Source organism: Schistocerca americana, chromosome 5 (genome assembly GCF_021461395.2).
Source record: "Schistocerca americana isolate TAMUIC-IGC-003095 chromosome 5, iqSchAmer2.1, whole genome shotgun sequence".
Taxonomy (NCBI): domain Eukaryota; kingdom Metazoa; phylum Arthropoda; class Insecta; order Orthoptera; family Acrididae; genus Schistocerca; species Schistocerca americana.
Genome location: NC_060123.1, coordinates 96,689,123 through 96,711,538, shown reverse-complemented (window position 1 = coordinate 96,711,538; position 22,416 = coordinate 96,689,123). Strand labels below are relative to the sequence as shown.

The following is a 22,416-nucleotide window of genomic DNA, read 5'->3' as shown; positions in this document are numbered from 1 at the left end:
AATGTGTGTCTATGAACCGCCCATTTTCAATCTGTAGGTCAGTGGCTGCCTGTCCTCATTAAGCTCACCTCTTCCAACCCTCACTTCTCTATTACATGTCAACACATGCATGAAATGTCATGTCTTTTCTGGCAGTCAAAAGTTTGTGTTAACTGTGCACTACATATTACAGTGGACACAGTACTGTCTATTTTCCGAAACTGAAACATGTAATGCAGCTCCTACTTAAGCAACCTAAATTTGTATGTTCAGTGTGAAGTAGTTGTTTACAAATAAAAAGAATAAACTTAGTTGTTACAAGTTTCTGAAGCCACAGAAGCACACACACAAATGGCATACAAATGCACATGCCAATAAGTCTTAGCATATAATTCTCAGAAACACTGACACTAAGATATATGATAACCGCGATTAACATTTCATATTTCTGTGGTCTTCATTTCTTAGTTGCTTGAGACATCTATGTGAAATCACAAAATTTCTCTATCAAAAAAATAAAATTTCCACTGATGTGCCAACTGGTAATATACTATGAGATATAAAACAACTCTGTCACATACAACTTAGTATAGTTTCACTCTGCTGACAACACAGATTTTCTTCACAGAAGTTATGCAATTAGTGTAGTATAAACATGGATAAATAGCTGAAAAAGCTTTGTAAGATGAATAAATGACTGCATAACTGAATCAAAGAGGTATTCTGGACTTTATTTCCATACGTCACTGGAGAGACCTTTAAATAGTGTGCTGAACCTTAAATGTGTACGTGAAGAGAGCAAAGAGCACGAACACAGTGTACTCTTGCGTGTACTGTTCAAACCAAAGAAGCATCAGTTAAATACAGTTAGTTTGTTACAAAAACTGTACCTCGCATCTTCACACTCATAACTCCCCCCCCCCCCCCCCCCCCTCCCTTCAATAATGTGCAGTGCACACCATCAGCACAATTTATATCACAAACATCCACCAGTCATATCATGAAAGCTATTTTGAAGCATGTTAAATGTATTACAATTTGAAACTTAAATGTGTTACAATTTTAAGTTCAAACCATGTATTTTTACATATAACAGAAGTTTATAGAAGGTTTTATCATCCATTTGTACCCACAATATCATAAATCAAATCTGGATCACAGGAGAAAATAAAATCCACGTTGGGCATTACAGTGGTTCATTCATGAGAAAAATGAAGCTTCAGGTAAGTGTATTCAATATGCTGCTTACACTGAAACTTTCTAATACTTTTAAATTCTCCTGATGTCCAATCATGACTCCAAACAATTAATAATAGCTCTTTACATCAAAGCTACCATCACCACATAGTCTTATATGTGTACATCACCTGAGAAATACATCAGTTCAACAACTTTGGTCTCCAATACAAAATTCTCTCCTTTAGCTTGCTGCTCCTACACCCAATGGAAGATATCTGTTTAAAAAAACTGTCATTGCTGTAGCACTGTGACACCTCACAATTCCTAAATGCAAATTTCAAATGTTTCTGCATCCTGCCAATTGTGTTTCTTTCTGCCTTTACAGGCTGTCTCTTTGTTACAGATGAGAAAAGGAATACACATGCCTCAGTAGAATTATGCTGCTTGTGAAAATGAGGACCGTAAATGACACTGATATAGTTGTCGCCAGATTGTAGATAGGGCAGTAAGGACACTGGCTGCTTCCACAAACTTCACAAATGTTTAGCAAATATGTCTGTAGTGAGTCAAATACTGTCTCATTGAAGCGTTCTGCAACAATAAAAGTACAGAGTGTTACATCATCATTTGTATTTACTACCAACATTATTGTAAGAAGCCAATACCATATCTTATCTCTCACACAGTTATCATATCTTACAAAATGATTGGAATGGTTGAAGTGTAGAATGATAAATGACTTGAGAGCTACTGTTGCACCTATGGTAGACTCAAAAGCTTAACTGAGGTGATCTTACCTGGAGCATAATAGTCGTAAACCCTTATCGGAAGGTAACGAGACATATTTGCCACCGGATACCATCGCTCTATTGTGAAATTGATGCAAGTATCTGTGTGATCCAACTGAAATACAAATTTCATATGAGAAGAGACAGTTAAATGGCAAAACAGAAAGTATTAGAGTTACCAAACACATATCCTAACACTTCAATTGAAGATAAAAAATGCAACCAGTAAAACCAAAATTCATAAAGATGGGAAAGGAAAAGCCTTCTTTAAATTATCTGTGCAGCATCTCAGTACTCTTTTTGTATGGTTTTTATATCAATTTTTCAATTTGTTTGGATAAAACTGAACACTTCATTTTCACGTCACACTTTAATTCTATTATGAGCATAATGTTTAATAGTTTTCTAACTAAGGAATAAACGTATGTTATCCCAGAACTAATTAGTAGAAATCATTGATCATAACATAATATTCCGTTAGGGTCAGAAACTAGTATTGAAACTGTACTTAAATAAGTTAGTTTCAATTACCGACAATTTCACAGCCACTTTGATCTCTCTAAATAAGATTATGTTATTCCATACAACTACCCCATTTGATTATTACTCGGAATCTTTTCCACACATGAAAACAGAAAGTAAACATCTAATGATTAATTTCTTCACAGTTATTTCAATAATTTCTTGTGATATTTCCTTCGAAGTACAATATTAATAATCTTACTACTCAACCACTTGGGAACTACAGTAAAGAGCTGTCAAGTCATCAATAATGTATTGTTCTTATACTTTCTACACATCAGGAGTCCTGCATCAGAGCATCTCATATCAGTACATTAATGGCACAAGATGCGGCCAACGTGTTTCTAGGTCACAGACAACTTTATAATTAAGGTCAGCAACCGTGGCTCCCTGTGATTTACATTCAACGCACCGTCACACCTCCACTCAGATATCATCTTTACAGTTTTCATGACACATTTCTTCTGCTTACTGGAAGTATTTGTAATCAAAATGAAGTCAGGCAAAATCAAAAAACAGAAAATCCAGGGTAGAATGTAACAGTACTATGAGAAGGATAGTTTGCTACTCACCACATAGCAGAGATGCTGAGTCTCAGATAGGCACAACAAAAAGCTGTCAGAAAGCGAGCTTTCGACCAGCAACGCCTTCTTCGGAAATAGACAATACACACGCACGCACACAAACGCGCGCGCGCGCGTGCGCGCGCGAGCGCCCGCGCACACGCGCACGCGCACGCGCACGCACACGCACACGCGCACGCACACGCGCACGCGCACGCGCGCGCACACGCGCGCGCGCGCGCACACGCGCACGCACACGCACACGCACACGCACACGCACACGCTCACGCACACGCACACGCGCACGCACACGCACACGCGCACGCACACGCACACGCGCACACACACACACACACACACACACACACACACACACACACACACACACACACACACAACTGCAACTCGCACACATATGGCAACAGTATCTGGCTGCTGAGGCAAGACTGAGTTTGTGTGGGAGTGTCTGTGTATGTAGTCTTTTTTCCGACAAAGGCCTTGCTGGCCGAAAGCTCACTTTCTGATAGTTTTTATGATGTGCATCTCTGCGACTCAGCATCTCCGGTATACGGTGAGTTGCAACTATCCTTTTCATAATACTGTTACAACATGAAGTCAGTTTATTTCATATTATGATATGTTAGTAGTACCAGTTCCTTCCAAAACTATTTTTGCAACAGAAATCTTGGCTTGTTGTGCACTTCTGAACATTGTGTGCCCTATGGCTTTCTGAGGCAACCCTCAGTGTGGATGGTCTCTTCGAGCTGCCTCCGAGCGCCAGTGTGTGCTGCTACTCGTAACTTTGGTAAGTACAGCTTGGTTTTTTATTATGCGGTTTTCCACAGAAAACGTCATCTATAAACAGGCTGTTTACTGTGTGCAGCACATTTGATACAAACACAAAAATGCCCCCCTGCACTGCCCAATTCACCATTCACTTTTGAGCATGAAGAACTTGTGCCCACCATAGCAGAACAGTGGGTATTACACTAATTGTGAATAGGATCACCTGAAATTTTTTCAAACATAGGTCTGCAGTTGAAAGAAACTTTTTAAACAACTTCATAACTGCCTGCAACTCTCACCTTCTTGGTTTATTCTCAGTACAATTGTACAGTTCAGGCCTTCCTACACTGTTTTGTATATAAATCCATGACCTGAGCCTGCACTTTTGAGAGCAAAATAGTTCATATATTTAAAATTTGGCAATATTTGCAATCATGGTTGATTCCATATTCATAATTGACATCTAGTGTATTTCAAAATGGCTGATGGCTGAAACTGCACAAATCAAATGAGAATAAATCATGAAGTACAGTTATGGAATCATTTCAAACATAGTCTATTTTGGAAGCTACCAAATGTGGAAGGATCTGAGAACTTGGTGGCAGCTAACACTACTGTAAATAAATTTCAACATACTGATGGCAAAATTAGTGAGACGGCAATTTCTGATGCAGGATAGAGTATATAGTCAGCTGTCATTACTAAAATTTACATAACAATTCTTATGAATTAATCATCCAAAGAGGAGCTATCGCAATTTTTATAAAGAAATCTAGTTAACAACTTATTCAATACCACACAACAGTCAATCAAACTGCATACAAAAATAAATAAATAAAATAAAAGTATATTGGCTACTGTGCAGATATTTCTGAGCAAATTTGTAAGGAAATAGTTTTCAGCAATTTTGTAACTGCACACATATACCTTCACAGAGAAATAATATCAATCAGACTTTTAACTGAGTTCTGTAGTTAATTCCTGTCATTCACAGTACCTAACAATCATTTCTGATACTTTTTTGTGGAGTAGGTTCATACTCCTAAAGTGGACACCTAAGACTGCTCCTGCAAGCATTGAACAAGGCTGCCAGAATAGGTCTGAATAGTGTCACATGTCAAATGTCACAACAGGAAATTACTAAGGAGAGCCCCTTGCTATGCTACTATTTACATACTAAGTAACATGCAGCTAAGCACAGTTGATCACCTCCTACAACTATTAATTTGCTGCAAAATGTAACAACAGATGAAAAACCACACAATGTGTGTCTATACAATCAAAACAGAGACGTTAAGCATCCCACATTCTCACCAAAACAACCACAACTCCAGTTCATGCAGGCTGAATGTGTATTTCATCGCCGCAGTGTGTCACATAACACTGGTAATTTTAATATAGTGGTTTCGCATCTGGACCCAGAAGCGATATAAGAAACCAGAGAAACACTGAAATACTGAATTTACACTGCAATAAAGAAAGCTCTTATACAGCATTACACATTGTCGCCATAACATCGATTACAAGAAATTGTCACAGATAATAAGACAGGTGACAAGTCTCCATCACAAGTCGTCAAGTACTTACGTTAATCAGTGGGCCCTGAACTTCTGCCTGATAAATCTTTGTGTGTGCTATGACTTTGCAAAATTCCAGCTAACTTTCGTGCTGTCACGTCACAACCAGACTTGCTGTTGCAAGCCATAGCAAAAAATGCAGACGCCATCGCAAACAGCTAAGGTGAAATTTCCGCACAAGTAACAACACTCAACATGCAAATTAGCAACATACTGAAAACAACTACAAAGTAACAGCTAGAAAAAAAGAAACAATGCTGCCCCACAAGACATGACAGAGCAATTGTAGTGTCTATCTACAAAGGACCAGTAACACACTAACTGTAACAACACAATATGTGCTTGCTGTGGCCAACAATTCAACAATCCCTAACTACACTGAAAACAGTTAATGTTGCCACATGGATTCTCAGCTTACAGTATAATCGGTGCAGACTTCCTATGTAACTTTCGACTCATGCCCAACCTGCTAAATCGTTGATTGGTACCAATACCCACAGAGAAGATACTAACTTCCACATCAGGTCAAATGTAGTGCCTACAGCTTCTCACATGAAAGTGTCTGTTCCCTCTACCACATCATCTGCACGGGGGATATTATCATTCAATTTCATACCAGCAGTAACATAGCGCACACATTCACATCATGCAAGAACAACTCTGTGAGTCCTAACAATTTGTATACTGCAGGCAACACCACAACACTATCTGAGGAAGTACTTTTTGTAACCAGCTTGTGGACTTTCCACTACTCACTAAACACAGCAGTGACACCAGCAAACATTTACACACACACACACACACACACACACACACTACTCCACATTATGTCCCCATAACACCGGGTCACCTCATCACTTCCCGTGCCTAAAGAGAGTGCCTAGTAGCGTAAATACAGTTCGACTAAGTTCTGAAAGTGAGTGTTGCAACCAGGTCTGATAGTCCTTGGACCCCTCCAATTGATATGACACGTAAAAAGTATCACGGAGAGTATGTGGAGGCTACAGGGCACCCCATGTCCAAAGTGGCTGATTTTACCAATACTATTTGCAACACCAAAATATTCAGTGTTGCAGACTGCACCAAGCCATTTTCCCAAATTCTCATGAGTCCACCCCACATCAAATAAGCAGCAGTGATTACACCACTAGGATTGTTTCAGCACAGTTTTATGCCATATGGACCCAGAAACACTACATGTTATACAGATGACATTTCAGCATTCTCTATTTAAACAGAGCAGCATGTCAAACATCACTGTGCTGAGTTATAATTGATGCCACTTGCTCAAACTATGTGCTGCCCAGTAACCAATCACAGCACTATTCTCACGCAAATACAGGGTGTGCATTAAGTCCGGGAACACTTTCAAAATGGTTCAAATGGCTCTGAGCACTATGGGACTTAACTTCTGAGGTCATCAGTCCCCTAGAACTTAGAACTACTTAAACCTAACTAACCTCAGGACATCACACACATCCATGCCCGAGGCAGGATTCGAACCTGTGACCACAGCGGTCGCGCAGTTCCAGACTGTAGTGCCTATAACCGCTCGGCCACCATGGCCAGCGAACACTTTAAATTATTTACTGCACAAGAACCAAACATTGTGCAGATATCATACATATGTCATTTTGAAGAGAACCCCATTTCATGTATACCGATACAGCGTAGTTTGGTAATTTGCTGATAGTCAGCGCTAGTTGCAAACATGGCGAGTTCAGGTGCGGAACAAGCTTTCTGTGTGGTGTTGTTCAACAAAAACATGTGTGCTACAGCTGTTTAACAAAACTTTAGAACAAAGTACAGTAAGAGACCATCAACAAGGAAGGCCATTTACCACTGGCACAACAAATCTGTTATGATGGGTTGCTTGTGCCTGGCAAAGAGAAGCGGATGTCCCAGTGTGAGTGAAGTGAATGTGGAGCGCCTATGAGAGACATTCATAAGGAGTCCAAAGAAACCGGTGTGTCGTGCATCCCGTGAACTCTAAATGGCACCAATGACAGTGTGCAAAATCCTGGGACAGAAGTTGTCTATGAAACAAGTTAAATTGGAGTTAGTGCAGAAGCTCAATCGCGACGACAAAGACAAGTGTTTTGAGTTTTGTTCAAAGTTGCAACAATGGAATGAGGATGGGGATGGCATTGTTGATCATTTAATTTTTAGGGACCAAGCCACTTTTCACACTAATGGGAAAGTGAACAGGCAAAATTGTCAAATCTGGGGTATAAAGCATCCTCACGAATGCATTGAATTTAAGTGCAATTCCCCAAAGGTAAATGTTTTTTGTGCCTTATGTTGAAAACTGTACAGGCCATTCTTCTTCGCTGGGAGCACTGTCACTGGATATTCCTACTTGTCCATGTTGCAGCAATGGCTGATGCCTAAGATGCAATTGAACTCTCCATTCATCTTTCAGCAGGATGGAGCTCCACCCCATTTTCATCGTGAAGTTCGTGGGTACCTGAACAAGGAACTGCTGCATTGATGGATAGGCCATGCTACAGAAGGAGACAGCTGTTTCATGAACTGGCCTCCCGGTGCACCAGATCTCACTCAGTGGGACTTTTTTCTGTGGGGACAGGTGTATGTACCACCTCTACCATGTGATGTAGCAGAGCTCCGGGAGAGAATATGGGAAGCGACTGCCACAGTCGACAATGCCATGCTGGGATGGGTATGACAAGAATTCAATTACCATATTGATGTCCGCTGGGTCACATATTGAATGCTTGTAAAAAAGCTTTTAGAGTTTCTGTTCAAAATGCAATATGTATGACATCTGTACGATGTTTAGTTCTTGTGCAATAAATAATTGAAAGTGTTCCTGGATTTTATGAACACCCTGTATACTACAGGCAATCATGAAGTCCTGAGGGCAAGGCAGCTTACCACAACCTTAAGAAACATCTGTCACAGGTAACATTGTAGGAACACCCAAGACTGAGCTCCCCTTTGGCACTTATGATCAATGCGAGCCCAACAGCAGTAGATTCAGCTCTGCAACAAAAAATGTATGGCAAATGACGGCCACTCTGTCTTTTCTAAGAACTTAATGCAGCAGCACCAAAACTGGAGTGATTTCGACCATGAATTGCTTGTTATTTACTTAGCCATCAAGCATTTCCAGCCCTATGTCAAAGGGAGACATTTCACAATTTTTACAGATCACTACCTGATACCAGAAACCTTTTAGCAAGACACAGACCTCAGCCCACCGTGATGTGCAGGCATGTCAAGTATGTGTATATCACACAATTCCCACCTGACGTGTTTCACAAAGCGGGGAAAGACAACTTGGTCCCAGACTGACCATCTTGGAACTGTAGCAGTTTAAACTCAATTCATTGGACAGAGATGGCATCTAAATGACAGTGAGATTCTCTCTTATGCCATCTTATACAGGAGCAGTGAACAGAGTTGCAGCTCAGATGTGTGTCAGCTCCAAATTTGTCAGGCAGAATTTGGTGTGATGCAGTAAATGGGAGGCAGTGACCCTACATACCAGGACATCACCACCATCGGTTTTCAATGCACTGCATGACCTGGCTCACCCAGGAATCTGAGCCACAGCAGCCAAGTTAGTTTCCAACAATGGCGTGTGTGTCCCAGAGCATAAAAAGACTGTCGCACACAGGCACGTGCACACCTGTTACATCATCATAATAAGATCGGCAACCACATTTTCGTGCCTCTCTCTCACTTTACAATGCCATCAGCATGATTTTACGGTATGTGTGGACATTGATGGCCCATTGCCACAATCTTTGGGACATCATTATTCACTCATGATCATCAATCGTTTCACCAGGTGACAAGATGTTGCCACAACCCAGGATGTGTCTGCAGAGATGGTTGTGAGCGTTGGTGCACATGTGGTTCTTCAGGTTTGGCTTTTCAGGAAATATAACCACAGACTGTGAGGAGCAATTTCAAACCCAACTTTTCCGAAAACTTTTCCTACTGTGTGGCTGCAACCACACGCACGCTACAGGCTATCACCCTGCCAGTCAAAGGGATGGTGTAAGTGGTTCCACCACAAGCTCAAAACTGCTCTAATGTGTAACCCCTCGTTGTGATCGAAAGCACACTCAGATTGAGAATGATAGTGAAAGAAGAAGCACAATGCTCCCTGCACCATTAGTCTATGGTGAGCAGCTGCAGATTCCAGGAGAATAATCACACCAGTTGTTCCAGAGGTATGTACACAGTTCATGCAACAACTCAGAATGAGGGAACACTGAGTCTACCAACCCTGTCAAACATGAAGACTAGCAGGTGTTTGTGCACAGGAATGATGCAGTGCATCCACAGCTCATTTAACCTTACTTTGGATCCTGAAGGAAAGTCTCCAGATGAAGCCACAATTCCCAAATTGGCGTGTACACCTAGGAGGGTGCACTCCTTGGTCAGCCCTCGTCACTGCACTCCAACGTAGAGGACACCAAAGCAACACTCGCAGAACAGGAACACCCAAAGCCTGCACCACCCGACTTCACAAGAACTGGGAGACAAGTTAAGTGCAAGTCCCCCATGACCCAGTGTCAAAAACAAAAAAGGGTGGGAGGGGGGGAGCTGATTTGGTGGCATCGATTGATTTACTTCGCCACAATGATTGACCGAAGTTACCACTGATTATAAAGGAATCATTGCTTGGTTGGCATGGTTATTATTTACTCTCTTTACAATTGTGTTTCATGCAACAGTGAATAAATATCAGTCATCAAACTAAACAGCTATTTATGTCGAAACTATCTATCATACAAAGTTTCCATAAGTTAATCAGTATCTTCTTGGCAGTTGGATTGTAATTTATATTAGCTTCATTCACTGAGTCACATTCAGATGCAGATGGAACACTATTTAAGGTAGCAGTCCATTCTACCAGTAACACCTTGATGACTCTATACAAATGTTAGAATAACCTAAAGTCTTTCATTAAGTATTAACTGCACCATCTGTAAGGGACTCCATAGAAACATCACCCCTAGCTCAGTATGGTGAACCACCGCCTCTTAATTTATAATATTTGTTACAATCTGCATCCAAGCACCTTCTTAGCTATGCTATACCCCCTCTTTCTAGTTGCAGAAAGAGGAGTAAAATCTACGTGGTATCTTTATCATATTTTGGTGATCCTACACATTGAAACACATCTTTGCCTCATATCTAAATGCTGGGGAGCATCATGGGGCTATCATTGGAAGTGTGAGATGTCAGTTTTGCTCCACAAATAGGTCTGCTATGTAAACAAAGTGGTCCTACTTTTAGGGTCAAAACTGGGCAACATTATTCAAATGAAAACAATCTGGCCTTGATATGGCCTTCAGTCAAAAGACTGGACTGATGTTGCTGTGCATGCTAGTCTGTGCAAGCCTCCGCATCTCTACTGCAGTCTACATCAACTTGAACCTCTTTTCGTTATCCAAGCCCCGGTATCCCTCAACAATCCCCCTCTCAACTTCCTCCCATTACCAAACTGACCATTCCTTGATGTCTGAGGATGTGACCAACTAACTGATCCCTTCTTTCAGTCAAGTACTGCCATAAATTTCTTCTTTCCCCCAATCTGATTCAGTACCTCCCCATTACTTATTTGTTCTACCCACCTACCCTTCATCATTCTTCTGCAGCACCTCGGTCCGAAAGCTTCTATTATCTTCTTCTTTGAACCACGCATCATCCACGTTTCATCTCCGCACAAGACCTCGCTGTATAAATAAATAGCTTCACAAACAGATTTCTCAACGCTTAAATTTATATTCTACTAATGACACACCCTGACTCTGCACAGGTAGCAAGCACGAAGAATCTACGGCCGGACAACTTATCTGGTGTAGCACTAATTTGTTTATGGGGCACTGCATAAAGTTATGATAAAAAATCAAGAGAACAATGTTGGTAACTGAATGCCATCACTTTCAAACAAATTTAAAAATTAAGCACCACATGCCACTTGCAGGCATACTGCAACACCTGAAGGCATTGGCAGTCTTAAAGGCATCAGCAGTATGCCCATCGACAACCCACTAATAATGTGAGCTGCGCCACAACGACTGCTTCGTGCTTGACATTGGCAGTAACAGCTGGCCATTAGCTGGCCAGTCACTGTTGGACCTGCTCCTGCCGCTGCATGCACTGCTGTAACTTGCAGCTCCCATCACTGCCACAAGATGTGACTTCAAATGTCAATTGAATATGGAACAGAAAACAACCGTGCCTCCTGAGAACTTTCCGACTCTAATGCAAGTCTGCCGTGAATATCGAAATCCCTATAGTACTTCCTGAGAGTAGCCCAAACATACCAACAAGAGTGAGCAGGTAATTTCAATTTATATACAGGGCAAGTATAAATGATTCATTCATTTTCAACTATCCATATTTCCCACAGTATCATGTTGCAAATATGACTAATGCATGAACAGAATCATAAACTCACCAAGTTTGCACTGTTCATGTTGCAAATATGACTAATGCATGAACAGAACCATAAACTCACCAAGTTTGCACTGCACCCACCAGCTGCCATTGAGAGTGCAGTGCCTTGACCAAATAGCAACAAAGGAAGAAACATTTTCATGTGTTGGAATATGTGAGATTTTTGTTCATTACAACAGTGCAACATGTATTCAGAAGGAATTATGGAAAAGAACCACCATATAAACAGAGCACAGTACATTGTTATAGACAATTTGCGGACACTCGTCTCTGCCAACAGGAAAGTAGCAGTTGATCAATTGTCAAGTGTGCCAGATACAACCATAGAGAGGGTGAGGAAAAGTTTCATATGCAAGCCAAAAAAAATCAACAGTCCACACAAGCCACAAATATGGAATGCCGCAGCAAACTGTGTGGAAGATTTTGGAGTGGCAGTTACCGCCTCACTGGAGCATCAATGTTGGTCACTACATAAATAACAAACTTACACATTGCTGGATCAAGCATAATGGTGGTGACTATACGGCTCTATTCCCTTCGCCCCTCATCCCTCCACCACGTCACCTGACCTAACACCTTGTGACTTTTTCCTTTGGGGGACATTAAGCATCATGTTTAAGAAGCCACACTCACACTGTCAAGAATACTGGAACAGCTCAGAGAACTCATCAATGTTGCTGTGATGGCCATTAACAGGCTGCTGCTATATGAAGTATGGAACAACTGCTACACAAAGTATGGAACAACCTTGATTACCACTTGGATGTGTGACCACAGGAGCACTCATAGAATATTTGTAGAGCGCAAAATGCAAACTTGGGAATTCGTAGTCCTATTCATGGATCAATCTTTGTTGTGCACATAATAGTTTGAAGAATATAGAACTCTGATAATGAATGGCTCATTTACAGTGGCCCTCTATACTGAGAAGACAAGAGATAGTAATAAATTATTCTCTTCCAGAAATGCTTTCTGTATTGTAGAGAAGATAGATGAGACAAAACAATTAGATATTTATTAGATATTTAAGGCTAAAGCAAAATTAAGGTAGGTAATTTTTTCGCATAAATCTCACAAAATCAGTTGATACATTTTGTTACAAGAGAATGGTTCAAAATGCCGTATGTCACTCACAGTTAACATCAATGTAAAATCAATTTATCTCACTTTGTTTTGACAAGTACACCATATTTAAAATAAAATTTTCTTCAAGGCTGATATAAAACTGGAGGAAAACATTAGTTTTTTAATTATTTCTGTTTCCTGTGATTTTTTTTTCCTTAAAAAACTTTGTACAATTTTTTTGGTCTAACCGTGCAGGTGATGGGGAACATTATGAAAGTTTTTCTGCTTGCCACTGCTGGACCACAACACTCTTAAAAAGTGCTAGTGTATTGGTTGAAAGTAAGTACAAGCGACATTTGGAAACTAAGGTTACAAGGCCCATAGCTCCACCAGAGAATCGAGTTTTTCACGGTGAGTACCACTGTTGTGTATGGTGTCACACACTGAAATGAATGAATGGTAACAGCCGTTAGTAGTGTTCCAACTCTTGTTATGGTGACGGCTAAGGATAAGCACTCTCATTTCATTTCCCGCCAAGTGTGAAAGTGCCAAATGTGCACTGAGATACCGTATCTGAATGCCAAGGGTATGAGCACCAGCATGATTTGTTGCAAAATCGTGTCAGTCATGGCAACGTGTTACAAAACTGATAAAGAATTTCACTTCTGGAAGAACGGAAATTCATGAAGAAGAAAAAAGTGGATGCCTGTCTGTGGTCACTGATGAACTGGTGCAAAAGCTTAAGAGCATATTCGTTCTGATCGCCATGTGACCATTGATGACCTGGACAAACATTGTCCTGACGTTTCTCGAAACACTGTTCATAAAATTGTGAGTGATCAACTGGAATATTGCAATCTGTGTGTGCGATGGATTCTGAAGATGCTTACTGTAGCACACAACACCAACAGTCAAAACTACATGAACGTTTCCTTATCATTTTGCGGTGACAAAAAGATTTTACTTGACTCCATTGTGATGGCAGATGAAATGTGGGTTTAGCGCCATGCCCCAGAGAACAAGCGACAATTAATGCAGTGGCACCACACTCATTCTCCTTCAACAAAAAAATTCAAAACTCAGCAATCAACTAGCAAAGTCTAAGGCAGAAAAGGGGTGAAATAATCAACTCCGTGTGATACTTTGAGGCACTCAAGGAACTCTGCAAGGCCATGTAAAACAAATGTCATGGAATGCTGATGAAGGGAGTCCACATCCTTCATGACAATGCTAGGCCGCATTCCACCCAAGCAACACGGGAGTTGTTGACCTCATTTCGTAAGAATCTTTTAGCCCAACCCAATCACAGTCCAGATCTCACACCCAGTGTCTGTCGTTTATTTCCTAAACTGAAGGAATATGTGGATGGAAAGCATTTTCAGGAAATGAGGAAGTGAAAACTGAAGTGGAGAAACAGTTCAAGGAGTTGAAATTACAATGAAATCCAGACTATTAGATGCTTACAGGCATTGATAAATATCAACGGGGACAGTTTAAAATGTGTGCCCCGACCAGGACTTGAACCCAGGATCTCCTACTTATATGGCAACACTATCTGACTGAGCCTTCGAGGACACAGAGGATAGTGCGACTGAGGGACTTATCTCTGGCACATGAGACCCATATTTCCAACTTACTGTCCACAAACCACATTCGTAGTGTCCCTGCCCACTATACTCATTACTCGCGACAGTCAATCTACCAATTCCTGTAAGAGTTTGAGCAATGTGAGGGCATCCATACTGAAGAAGATCACTGACCAGTAAGCCTTATCTATATGGGGATGGTATCTGTTTTTTCGGACAATTCCGAAAGATCAGATACCATCTTCATATAGTTTAAGGAGTTGGTGGGAGACACCTAAAATGCAGGTATTTAAAAAACTTGTCCCTCGGTTGACAAAATCCATTGGAGTAAATGGATATTATGTGGAAAAATTATGTAATACCTATGCTACCGTTCCTATATGTATCACTGAAATACACGCATTTGTGTTTGTAGCTCAAGTGATTGAGGCTCTTGTTACAAATACAAAAGAGGCCTCTGTTTTTGTGATTCTACATTTATATCGTAGACTAGCTAGCATATGTGGATACTGTCTGCTAAATGTGTTGTGGAACAGAATTAACAGCAAAAAATCAATAAATGTAACAGTCATTACATCACGTCTGATGTGGCAGTTTTACTGCACGAACAGCAAAAATGGTAGTAAGCACTAAACTGTTTTCCTTTCATCATAATATGCAGGGGTGTTAGTTAGAAAAAGTTTTGTAAACGCTTGAAATTATCTGTGAAATTTGTTGCCTGTCACTAAGTGCTCTCATTCTCAAATACTGGATGAATAAAATCTGGGTATTCACATGTTGTGGTCTATACTTCTTTTTCACTGGCATCCTCACCTCTTTGATAAGTAGGTGGTTTAGGTGGTTCCTGCCCCCCCCCCCCCCCCCCCCCACAGGGATATGTGTACCAAGTTTGGTTGAAATCGGTCCAGTGGTTTCGGAGGAGATGTGTAACATACATACATACTTTTTTATAATATGTATATGAATATCTTTTTTTCTGTGATCTAATTTAAATTACATGTAGACTTTATGGCGCTCCTAGCTACAATGAAGTTACTAGGGAAAACCCCACAAAAATCTATTTTGTAGCTTTGGAGATTAATGTGCTCAAAGACAAACAGATAGACATGATGGTTTTACTGATTTATTATTAGTGTAGATAACTCTGGTTTTGAAAAAACAAGTACGTTCAAAGAAAGTTAGCATCCATCTGCACATTTATATGTTCATACCTTTTACTGCCTGTAATAAGCCTGAATGTTCCCCCATACACCTGTGTATGATTACCTAAAAAATAAAGGCAACACTTTGTCTCATGTCTTCAAAGGTCAAATTTCTGTGCAAAAAACTCTGTGGCAGACTCCTCAAACACTGAAAAAATGTGAAAGAAAACAGTTTCTCCATGTTCCACCTTGTTCTTCCATTCTAAGACTTCAAATTGCCTTATTTCCAGTTTCCTGTCAAGATATGATGTTTCCCTATAAATGAAAGCTGTGTTTCAAACTTACTGTAAGCAAGAAATATGGTATGAAAAAAGTACTTCAACTGCTATATGCAATTCTTCCCCAGTGAAAGCATTTTACACAATGTTAGAGAATATCATAAAAGAGAGATCACTGCCATTTCAAATCTATTATTACAACAGTACTTTTTTTTAAGTTTCTGTTGTCAGTACCTGACCAAGTTTTGTTTCTTTGGTTTAAGAATCTCATAAAATTTTGAAGGCATTGTTCAAAATATGTACATGTACACCAAATTCATTCCCAGCTGGGGTCCAGTTTTGTGTACAAACATAAATATTTCTCTGAAGGTCACACGGATATCAAATGTCATATTTAGTTAAACTTTTCTGGTGCATAAGAAATATGATATGAAATGTTGTATCAATATTTCACATTAAAATGATGACGTGTTGGAAATCTTTTATTTGTGTGTGTACTCCTTACCAATCTGAAACGACTGCTAAAGAACAAATGTAACTTGTAGTTGTCTAAACAAGTTTAGTATTATATATATGTGTCTTAAATTTAGTATTCTTTCGATTGTTTTCAATTAATAGATTCAGTACTGCAAACAAATGCAGCAGGTGACAAGACAGCACAGTGTCACATCGTGTGAAAATTCAGGTGAAAAATAACGCACTTTATATTTTCCAATCAGCAGCTATAATTCCACACACTGAATTCCTGCAAAAGGTTACTACCATTTGTGGGGTGGTGAATGCAACTAGGTTTCAATATGACATATCTGACCATCCCTTGTTGGATAGAAGAACAGACTTGGTGACAAAATTAAAGATAAAAATAAATAAATAATTAAAAGAGAACTGTTAATACTTACATAATCAAAGTAAAACACAACTTTTTTTTCCAAGAAACGTGCTCTATGCAAATTCCGCACTTGTCTTGAAAGAATATATGCATCAAGTTTCTGTTGTTGAATTATATAACCAGTAGGTATTGCCACATCTAACACAGCCATGCCTGACCTAACAGACTCATTAAGATTTGTCCATCTGGAAAAAAGTTAAAAGTCTTTTAGTCTCACAAAAAATCACTGCAGTATGATAGCCCATAATTATCTATCACCACCAATATACCTCTGACAGCTGGTGTAAGTAATATGTGACTGGTTTCGGCCATGGAAGTCAGCTCTTGTTCTTAATGAAAATGCTTTCACAGGTGGCTGTATCTGGAACTTGGGGTTATCTACATTATACTGTACAGACATTTGAAGTATAGCATAACCAGCTCCCTTAGCCTGAACTTTAACAGTTCCCCAAGCATGTGGAATCTGTAACACATATGACAGTTTAAAAATGATATCTGTGTGGCTGATGTCTCATCATTCAAGAGTATGAGATACAACTGTTGATGTTTACTTACTTCTATTCTTTGAAGGTTTGCTATATTGGTCTCATGAACATACAGTGTCTTACGTTCTCCTTGAAGTGCTGTTGCCTCAACTGTTACTGTTAGTGAGGATACATCACGCAACCTTGACCTGGTAGTGTATTCAATCAGAGCCTTCAGTGCAACCACAGTATCCTGGAAGTTGAACAAATATTACTGTTTCACTGTAAACTTTGCGGAAATGACTAGTATGATTGTATCAAGTTCATGCAGACACAAAGGGAAAAAGTTTCCATCATTAGGGGTTTTTTTTTTTTTTTAGGTAATCTAAGAATAAAATATTATAAAAAAAGTTACTGATTATCAGTGTTATGGAAAGGAAAATATAGATAATGCTTAGTGCTCATATTTTAATTATCAAAACTTGACACTCCCCTTTATTATAATTGGAACCAAATCAATGTATTTGGCAGAACTCTTACACAAAAAAAGAACATTACAATTTTCCAGAATTTGGGATAATGAGTGGTCATTAAATTGCAAGCGCATTCAGTACAAAGGTAATAATTGATTAATCACAAAATCTACTTAAACTTCTACCCTGGATGTAACATTTCATCATGGTTTTCCCTGATGTCTAACCTAAAAGAAATGATCTTCTACATTTATCCACAATTCTTCCCTGTTTCATATGTTGCTTCTCAGCAATGGTACAGTTATTTCAATGTAGCTATAGCCTAAATGGAAACATCCATAAGTTTTACAATTTCAAGTTTCTCTACCTATTCTACACTTCTTTTTTACTTGTTTATTTATCTCTTCACCTACTCATATGTATGACTACTACAATAAGGAGCAAATGTCCAGCAGTTAAATAAGTCCATTTCACTTTCCTTTCAGAAATTACTGGCTGCATAAAGAGTTTTTAGCACTTTAAAATTGCTAGTTTGCAATACTCAGATGTTTGTGTGTTAGGAAACGCCAAAATTTGCAAACAGCCTGCGTCTACAATGCCATACTTGAGCATATTGTCATAACTGTATCGAATAATGATAAGTACACTGTAACTTCAAGATGCAACAGAGAGACGATTTGAAGATTTGTAAGTAACAAAGGAACTGTTAGAAAAAATATTGGTTCTCCAACACCAGTTTAGCTCTTATAACTATCTGGATGACTAAGTTAGTTTGTCACCACAGGCCTCCTTTCACACTTCTCTCCCACAACTTCTGCAGTTTATATCACCTACCGTTTCCTCACCCTATCACAATGTCACCTTTAACTTTCCCCTATTTTACACACATTGCTTTACCTACCACAAGACATCATTTTTTTTTTTTTTTTTTTTTTTTTTTCAAATTCTACCTATAAAAAGCCTTTGGCTCGTCATCAGTATTTTATTAGTAGAATACTTATTGTATACACAAATTATGTGCATATTTTGTGTGGCTTCTATTCACTGTAAATGAGTGAAGTTTCTTCTTGCTTCACACACAACACCTACAGTTTAAAATTCAGCATTTTCACCCATTCCTCCATCAAATGTTCCATCCCCATTGCTCCCAAGGAGGGAATGTAGGGAGGGGGGGGGGGGGCATGTCTATAAAAGAGGATCCAATGATCATGTTTGATCCACCTGTAATTCATTCAAAATATTTCGCATTTGAAATGTGCACTGATGTCACAAGGTTTTACAGCATTTTTTTTACAGCTATAAATAAACACATTAAATGCTTATTCTTGTTTTTCTTATACTTTTTAAACAATATATAGATTACTTCTTACTGTAAATATGACATGTCTAGTTGCAGACAGTTGCTATGATATAAAATATAAACAATCTACATAGCAGTGGAGCTGGCTATCATTCATAACAACACATCACTGATACACACAAGCAAGCACATACACATGACCACCATCTCCAGCAGCTTGGGCCTGAATGCAGCTATCACATGGGATGGAAGCAGCAGTCTGGAGGGGGTGAGGGAGTGGATGGCACAATAGTGGGAGGAGGGAGGAGCACCATCTAGTGCAGTGTCCAGGGGCTATAATGCCAACAAGTGCAGCATCAGGAGGTTGTGGTGGCAGGTGGGTGGGGATAACAGAGAGGAGAAGGAGAGGGTTGGGGAAAGAGGGGCGGGTTTGTTGGCAGAGGGCAACACACAAAGAGGGTGGGAGACAAGAAGGGGGGGGGGGGGGGGAGGTGATAGGACAGAGGGGGTGGAAACTGTTGGGTGGAGTGTGTGGGGACAGTATGTTACTATAGGTTAAGGACAGGGTAGTCACAGGAACAGAGAATGTGTTGTAAGGATAACTCCCATCTGTGCAGTTAGGGTAAGATTGTAATGGAGGGGAGGATCCACATGGCTCGGCAGTGGAGCAGCCATTGAAATCATGCATGTTGTGTTCAGCTGGATGTTGATGCAAACTGAGACTGGCAGGGTTCAGTGTTGGAATTAGATTGGAGGGATTGGCAGCAAAGAAGTGTTTCCATTGCAGGGATTGGGAGAAGAGGAGTAGGTCTCTGACAAGTCCAGCATGGTTAAATTCGGATGTAGGACTAGATGAGAGGCATTGTGGTAGGACAGAAACTTCTGCGGAGCTGAGGGTTTTGGTGGAAAGGTTAACAACGGTGTTGCGGGTATGTTTCAGCTGTGGATTTGGCAGTGCTGTAGGGAGTTTTGGGGGAAGTGACACGTTGAGAAGGTCAGCTAGGCAGGGTTTAGGTGCTATGAGGGGTGGACAAGGAGGAACACTGTTGGTAGGATTAGGTGTTGGATAGTGGTGCCCCCCAAGGTGACAGTAAGATGTCAGCAGCTTGGATAATCCAGTTTCTGGAGAGTAAGGGATTCAATTTCAGAGATCTGATGTATGAAGCAGGAATTGTACAGCAGCAATCTCCTGCAGAGGGAGCAGAAGTTGTTCTGGGATGCCCGTACCATGGAGAAGAGTTTTGGCAGTACCAGATTCATAAGGGCTATGGACAGGCAGAATCTGAAAAGGTGAAGGACATTGGGAAAGGAGGGGTGAGATCCAGGGAGAGGAATTTTTATGGTTAGGCCATTTGGGGGGGGGGGGGTCCATGGTTTAGGCAGAATTTAAGAAATAGGATGTGGGACTGGGTTTTAGCCAGGGAAGGGGATAATTTTTTGAACTGGTACTGAAAGCTGGAGTGATGCAGACATGTACAAAATAGGTGTTAATGGTCATGAGTGGAGCTGGATAAGTCCTTACCAATACTCGACTGAATCCAGAGCCGAAACATTCCCTAACACTGTTGTTAACCTTTGTACCAAAACCCTTGCTCCACAGAAGTTCCAGTCCTATCAAAATGCCTCACCTTTATCACTACACTCAAATTTAACCATGTTGGGCTTGTCAAAGACTTACTCTCCTTTTCTTGATCCCTGGAATGGAAACACTTATTTGTTGCCAAGCCCTTCAACCAAACCAACCTAATTCCAACAATGAACTCACTAATTGTTCATACACTACCCAACCATGATCCTCCAACCTCCCACTTCACTACCCGCTGGCTACCTAACCACCTGCTGGTAATCTTCCAGGAATTCCTTATCTCCAACTTAGCCTCACCATCCTTCCACAGGTCCCTTCCCTTCCTCAGAACACCAACATTTCAGCAGAAAAAATAGCCATACACAACCTCAAAACAAATCCTGACCTAATCATCCTACCTGCAGACAAAGGTTCAATCACTGTTATGAATTGCAGTAACTATTAGGCACAAGGTGTCCACCAATTATCTGACTCATCCACCTATAAACTCTGCCAGAGTGATCCCATTCCAGAAGATCAACAAAACTTCCAATCCCTGTTTAAAGCCTTAGGCACTTCCTAGAACCTCCCTGCTGAATCCATTTCCCTCCTCACTCCTGTGACACCTCACACACCCAATGTCTACATGCTTCCCTAAATCCACAAGCCCAACAGTCCTGGACGCCCCACTGTGGCTGGTTTTGTGCCCCCACTATAAGAATTTTGGCCCTCATTGACCAACACCTCCCACCAGTTGCCCCACATCAAAATTACCAACCACTTCTTTCATCAACTCTCCACCATCCCCACTCCTTTACCTCCTGGATTCCTGCACTTCACTGTTGATGCCACGTCCTTATACACCAACATCCCTCATGCCCATGATTGTACCGTTACTGAACGGTAACTTTCCCAATGTCCCTCAGTCTTCAAACCCACTACCTCATTGCTCATACAACTAACTAACTTTTCCCAACCCACACGTACTTCTCCATGAAGGGAAGGTATACAAGCAAATCCACGGCGAAGCCATGGGCCCCTGGACGGCATGCTCATATGCCAGCCTGTTTACGGGCCATCTAGAGATGACCTTCCTGGCCTCCCACAATGCCAACCCCCTAGTCCAGTTCAGTTTCTGTTTCATTTGGTCCTCAACCCAGCTCCATCTGTATCTCTGTCCACATTAAATCCATCAACAACCAAAGTTATTTGCATTTCGACAGCTGTCATCTGTTTCACACCAACAAGTCCCTCTCATACAGCCTGGCCACCAAGGGACAGCATATCTGCAGTGACAAGAATTCCCTTACCAGCCGCTGAGGGTCTCACCTAGGCCTTCACAGACAGCCACTCTCCCGCAGATCTTGTCTGCAAACAGATCTCCCGTGCTATTTCCCTTCACATCCCCAATCCTCCTGCCACCCATGAGAACCAGCCACAAAGGTGTCCCCCATCATCCAATGCTACCCTGGACTGGAACAACTAAACCATACCCTTCGCCAGGGCTTTACCTATCACCATGTCCTCAAATGAGGAACATCCTACCCGAGATCCTTCGCATCCCCGTCGTCCACACAACCTCCAGATCAGCCTAATCCATCGCTACACCATTCCGAACCCCTACACCATTACGAACCCTAACCCCTTGCCACAAGGATCATATTCATGTGGAAGGCCCAGGTGCAAGACCTTCCCAATCCATCCACCCAACACTTCCTATTCCAGTCCTGTCACATGTTTATCTTACCCCATTAGAGGCAGGGCCACCTGTGAAAGCAGCCATGTCATTTACCAGCTCTGCTGAAGCCACTACATAGCTT

The 22,416-nt window shown here is 40.8% G+C and overlaps 1 protein-coding gene across 3 annotated transcripts in view; it reads right to left on the bottom strand.

Moving 5' to 3' along the window:
* Window positions 1-764: 764 nt before the first annotated feature.
* LOC124615355 (CD109 antigen) overlaps window positions 765-22,416 on the bottom strand; it is an 840,079-nt gene continuing 818,427 nt past the window's right edge. For all 3 annotated transcript variants that reach the window (XM_047143167.1, XM_047143169.1, XM_047143168.1), the window contains 5 exons: window positions 17,351-17,512; window positions 17,065-17,258; window positions 16,806-16,980; window positions 1,956-2,061; window positions 765-1,749 (listed from right to left, as the gene is read on the bottom strand). In XM_047143167.1, the coding sequence (XP_046999123.1) occupies window positions 1,556-1,749; window positions 1,956-2,061; window positions 16,806-16,980; window positions 17,065-17,258; window positions 17,351-17,512 (831 nt within the window). In that variant the 3' untranslated portion in view covers window positions 765-1,555. The remainder of the gene's footprint in view (window positions 1,750-1,955; window positions 2,062-16,805; window positions 16,981-17,064; window positions 17,259-17,350; window positions 17,513-22,416) is intronic.